We start from the raw sequence: 5,868 nt of genomic DNA on the forward strand, positions 1-5,868 counted from the left end.
TGAGCAATATCACTCGAGTACGAGAGCGATACCGGCTCTATATCAGCATGGCTGTGATTAGGCCAGAGGCACGAGGCTGCAGGCCGAGTGCTGGAAACACACACACTGTTTCCTAATACTAAATACTACTATGTATATAAAATGTATTATTTATTGAATAAACAACAACAACAACAGCCATCATAAAAGCAATGCTCTAATATACAGCATTAAAGTTACATAAAATGTAACGTGATGAGATTTTGCCTTCAGCTGAAATTATTTGCTCTGGAACAAAAAATAGATTAATGAGACCAAAGACTGCCAGTCAGATTTACCCAAAACGAATTATATCTCATGTTTAACCACTATAGAGACATTAGAGCCAGCGGCAAATTCCAGAAGTTCTGGCCGAGGTGAGGCTGCTCTGGCGGGTTCATGAGCGCTGAACGGCCCCGGACGCACTGGAGCTCACGTCTCTGAAAACGTCGACGCAAATTTTCAAATAGACGTTATCTTTATTAACAAACCGTAGATTTGAAGTCTAAACAAGTACATTCTCACCTAAAAACCTTTTAAAACTACATTCCATGACACAAAAACAGTATTATTTATACATTTTAGTGGATTTGGGTGTCCGCCATGACACTCGCTGTGAGAAATACTGGAAGCGGAGTGATACAAGCGGTGAAAGGGCGTTCCTGTGGCGATACCAGTACAATATCTCACGGTTCTCAACCAATCAGATTTGAGAACCAAAATGAACTGTTGTATAAATATATATATCACACTGTATCTTTCAATAATGTCTTAAGATCATATAATATGCAATGTAATGCAATGATGATTAAGAAATGTACAAATAAAAAAAAGGCATTCCTCGAAAAGTTTGTATTGAGCATCAAATGTATTACTGTAGGAATAAATTATACATTTTAACTTTTTTTTTATGAATAAATAAATATATGTATGTATGTATGTATTTATGGGTAATCAAGTAAACCTGAGTTGCTTCAGTCAAGTAAATGTTCATCTTGAAATTTTACTAACAATATAACAATATTTACTAACAATATTTATTCTTACATTTACTTTATAAAACCCAGTAAAGATTTCACAGCGAAAATATGAGTAGAGGCAGTGTTCGAACTATACCGTGGACTTTGTGGGAGCCCACGTTTTTTTTTTTTTTATAACGGGGGGGTCGTGCGCGTTGGCTTACAATGACTTACAAAGATACATAACAGCTAGTGTATGCACTACTAGTTACTCGTCGTCAGGCTACAGAAGAATACCATAATTCCTCCGTTCAATTAGGCACGTACTAAACATGAGTGGAATTTGCACCGCAGTGCCCCCACACCTTGTGCTCATGACAAGAATAGCATGTATAGTTATCTTTTTGAAGTGAATTAGGTTTAAATCGCCGTCATGCATGAATGAATGATATTTTTGCAATTTTACACATAATAATCCATGATGATCACATTACGCAAAACTGAAATTGCACGTCAAAATAACACATTGTCAATATTTTTTGAGACCCCCCAAAATTTCACAAATCACATTTTCAGGGGAGCCCATGTCTTATTAAGGGGAGCCGAGCTCCCCCTAGCTCCCCCGTAGTTCGCACCCTGAGTAGAGGTTAGAATTATTACTTGCTAAAACAGTATGAACTGTCAATCAGACGACAGAAGGCATGTAGAAAATTCAGTAAAGTTTTGATCATGTTGAAGATAGAAATTTGCATATCAAATATGATATGATATCATTAAGAAAAATAAGTAAATCATGGTGATTAAACAGAAGCACCTTCCTAACAATGCTTGTTTTTGGTCAGGCTAAAATTGTATGAATTTGTTTGGAAGCTGATCATTTTGCAGCTTATGTGACGCGAGATTCGTTCATGCATTTCAGGCTCAGCTAAAGAAGAGAGGCGAGTCAGACAATCAGACAGACGGCCCTTCACCCTCTCAGCTCTCACGCTCACCCAAATCTCCATTCTTGCCTCGAGCCTCCCGTGTGCTGCCTCCTGCTGGTGGCAAAGAGAATGTGTGAGTGCTTTTAGGTCAATGGACATCAGAAAGTCTCAGAATTGTCTATTGTTTGGCTGTGCTGAACATTATTGTGTGTTTTTGTTTCTGATTTTTTTCTCTCTCCATCCCCTCTCAGAGAAGAGTCCTCACCTCAGTGGCTGAAAGAACTAAAGACTAAAAAACGTTTGAGTCAGTATGAAAACGACGGTACAGCCTGAACAAGCAGGTAAATCGTCTTATGTGTTTGTATGTGCAATTACATTATAACTAGGCTTGTCACAATACAAAAATTTCTGTAGTTGACGGCAATAGCAGCGATTGTTTTTTTTTTTTTAACCAGTTTTATTAACCTTAAAGGGATAGTTCACCCAAAAATGAAAATTAGGCTGTCTTTTACTCACCCCAGAGCCACCATAGGTGTATATGACTTTCTTCTTTCAGACGAATCCAGTCGGAGTTATATTAAAAATTGTCTTTGATCTTTCAAGCTGTTTAATGCCACTCAGCGGGTGTTGCATGCATCCGTCCAAAAGCAGTTAAATAAAATGCGCCCATCCATAAAAAAAAAGTGTCACACAGCTCCGGGGGGGTGAAGCTGACCTCCATACGTCATTCCCCCGGAACTGCTTCCAGTGTACAACAGTGAGCACAAGCTACATTAAAGTGATTATTACGTTTTGAATATGGATATTTTTCTTACAAAAACACATCGATTCGCTACAGAAGGCCTTTGTTCACCCCCCGGACCCGTGTGAGACACTTTTTTATTTTATGGATGGGCGTTCTTTTGGACTGATGCATGCAACACCCGCTGAGTGGCATTAAACAGCTTGAAAGATCAAAGGCAATTTTTAATATAACTCCGACTGGATTCGTCTGAAAGAAGAAAGTCATATACACCTAGGATGACTTGAGGGTGAGTAATTTATGGGCTAATTTTCATTTTTGGGTGAACTAACCCTTTAATATTTTTACACTTTATTTGAAATGTTAAATATTATTTCAAATACTAACAGATTCAAATAAAACAATGCCATGGTGCTATAGGTTTATTTATTTAATTATTTTTAATTACAAGCAATAGATCAAATAAAGCCAAGGTGCTTTAAGTTTTTAACAGCTACACAAAGATTTAGTTTTTGTTCAAGTAAAACAATAAAAATTATTTTGAAATTTAAAATTATTATTTTGAAGGCACGACTGTCTTCACTGCATAATTATTAGACAAAATATATTCAGGCTAATTCAGTTAGATTGTTTTTTATTTATTTATTTTTTTACATTTTTATATGTATTTATTTTATTTATTATTTACATTCACTTAAAGGCATAGTTCAGTCAAACATATTTTTCTGTGGAACATAACAGAGGACAGGTTTCGTTTTTTTCCCCCTCATACAGTCGATGACAATGGTCACAAACTGTTTGGTTACTAAAAATCTTCAGAATTAAAATTTTTGGGTGAGCTGTGTCTTTAAGAACTCATTGTCCAGAACGTTGCTGATAACAATGAACAGATTTAATTAAAAATCTGTTCATATAAAAAATTTCATTAAATAAGCCGCCAGAACACAAGTAAAGAAATCAAGGTAATGGGCAAAATTATATGCAAGTTTTGCTTAAACAGTTTATGACTTTTGACCCCATAAAAATATAGTGTAAGGCATTTACATGAATCATTGGCAGTTAGTAGGGCATTAGTGATGTGTTTATATTAATGCTACCAGTACCAGTACTTTTGACATCCCTAATTAGAAGGGTTTGGTGTAGTGGTACTGCTTGTCTAACACAAACCACATGTGTTTTTCCCCATCATCTCAGGATGCCTTATAACTGCAGTATCTGTAGCTGTAACTCGTGACAGAAGCCTTAACCTTTGACCTGGAGTTGACAAGAATTCTGCTGCTGCTGCTGACTACGACATCATTTTGTTTCATTGGTTTTTCTGGCCTTCTTCTCCAGTCATGTACATGTGCATGGTGCCTTTCTAAAAGATTTCTGACTGACATAAAGGGCGAAGCAGAGATCTGTGTGTAAACCGTGTGTCCACGTATGTGTTGTCGAGTTTCTCTTCAGCTCTCCGTCATACGAGAGAGAATTATTTTTGCATAGAGCCACTTTAACCTGTGAGCGAGATATCATCCTTTATAGTGGAACTGTGGGTTCCAAGTAACCAGAAGTGCTTCATATAACTGGAGTATGATGTTGGTTTATTTTTACCCTTTTATGTTCATAGTAGTACAGTTTCCATGCTATTTTTTGTTTGTCATATTCCCATTGATTTTGTTCAGTTGATGGTTATAGGCATCAATTGCACATGCATTTCCATAGACGATCACAATTTATTTTTAATCTTTAATAGTCGACAAATCAATGCTGAGCTGTCTGTATAGATAGTGTATTTAGTTATGACAAAATGTTAATCACAGAATGTTATATTTGTATTAATATCGGTTTGAAAGGAAAGTGGTAAATGTTTAATGATCAAAAATGAGTTCAAATTCATTGAAGGACTACGGTCCTGTATGTGTGCTGATGTGCGTGCGGAAACCTGTTTGGATGGGCCACTGAATGAATTTAGTTCATCATTTGTTTGCACATGTCTTCACTCCTAATAACCTTTTTTTTTTCAGATTTGAGACATTCAGACATGCAAAGGTCTGTATGCTGCCTCAGTTTGTCTAGCTTTCACCATTCCATCGTGTCCTCCATCATGTTTGGATCCATAATATCATGATTGGAAAAATTGCGCATGTACAATCAATCATTCCCTTTATTTCACTTTATGTTCTTCTTTTTATCCCAATACTTTACTTGCTTTAACCGTGGGCCAAAATATGATGATAGGAAATTGCACAATCAGTGTGTAAATCTCTTTTTCTTCCCTTACAAGGTCATATTGAATGAATACAGAAGGGAAAACTTTTCATTTGTGTCCCTCACTTTAGGTTACACACATCTTGAGTTCGTTTCTTTTGTTTACTAGTTTGCTTAAGGGAAATTTGAAATGTCAAAGTACTGTAAACATCGTTCACATTACATTGCACACTTGTTGTTAGCGTATTTTTGAAAAAAAAATGGGCCGTTGTGCCACTTCCACATAACAAGCACTTTTCACCTGTTAATGAACAGCGGTTCTAACCAGAAGTCACTTTTGTAACGCACGAGTCTTCACCCGTGATGTCAATGTTGTGATGCTGACGGTATGCGAGTAATGTGTCCTATGGTTCTTTTTTTTTTTTTTCTATTATCAGCTTCTTTTCATTGTCTGCCTATAGTTGTTATAGTGTGTTTAAGGGTAATTTGTCCTTTTTATTTTAAATTTGACTGTAAAGATGTTTATTGCACTGTTGTAATGCCAGTGTCCAATACTGTAAATTCGTAATAAAATTTGCTATAAATATATTTTTATTCCATCTTTTTTTGTAATTTTTTTTTTTAAGTGTGCTTTTCAGAAGGTTTTTTTTTCTTTATTGCAAGGCAATGAAGCCACTGACAAGCACTCATCTGTTAACACCACCTTTGGCAGACAACAGCTTTAATCAAAAAGAATGATTAAAACTCAAAGTTAACATGCACATTTCGTGATAAAAGTTCAAACCTTGTTCTGAAAATACATTAACATGTTTCACAGCTATCTGAATATACCTATGAACATAAAATCGGAATATTATATTGTGGACAAAAATGGAGATGCTTGGTCTTGAAATGTATATTACTGTTCAAAAGTTTTGAAACTTATATTCAACAAGGATCATGTGACCCTGAAGATTGGCGCAATGGCTACTAATTATAATATTAATATATTAATATGGAAAACTTATTTTAAATTGTAATATTTCACAAATTACTA

General features: G+C 35.6%; 1 protein-coding gene across 2 annotated transcripts in view; it reads left to right on the forward strand.

The window, feature by feature from the left end:
* The window catches only part of LOC107684508 (zinc finger CCCH domain-containing protein 13-like), a 44,457-nt gene extending 39,366 nt beyond the window's left edge, over positions 1–5,091 (forward strand). For both annotated transcript variants that reach the window (XM_016480780.1, XM_016480781.1), the window contains exons 11-13: positions 1,897–2,033; positions 2,152–2,241; positions 3,837–5,091. In XM_016480780.1, the coding sequence (XP_016336266.1) occupies positions 1,897–2,033; positions 2,152–2,233 (219 nt within the window). In that variant the 3' untranslated portion in view covers positions 2,234–2,241; positions 3,837–5,091. The remainder of the gene's footprint in view (positions 1–1,896; positions 2,034–2,151; positions 2,242–3,836) is intronic.
* Positions 5,092–5,868: the final 777 nt, after the last annotated feature.

Source organism: Sinocyclocheilus anshuiensis, unplaced genomic scaffold, assembly GCF_001515605.1.
Source record: "Sinocyclocheilus anshuiensis isolate Anshui unplaced genomic scaffold, SAMN03320099.WGS_v1.1 scaffold1, whole genome shotgun sequence".
NCBI lineage: Eukaryota > Metazoa > Chordata > Actinopteri > Cypriniformes > Cyprinidae > Sinocyclocheilus > Sinocyclocheilus anshuiensis.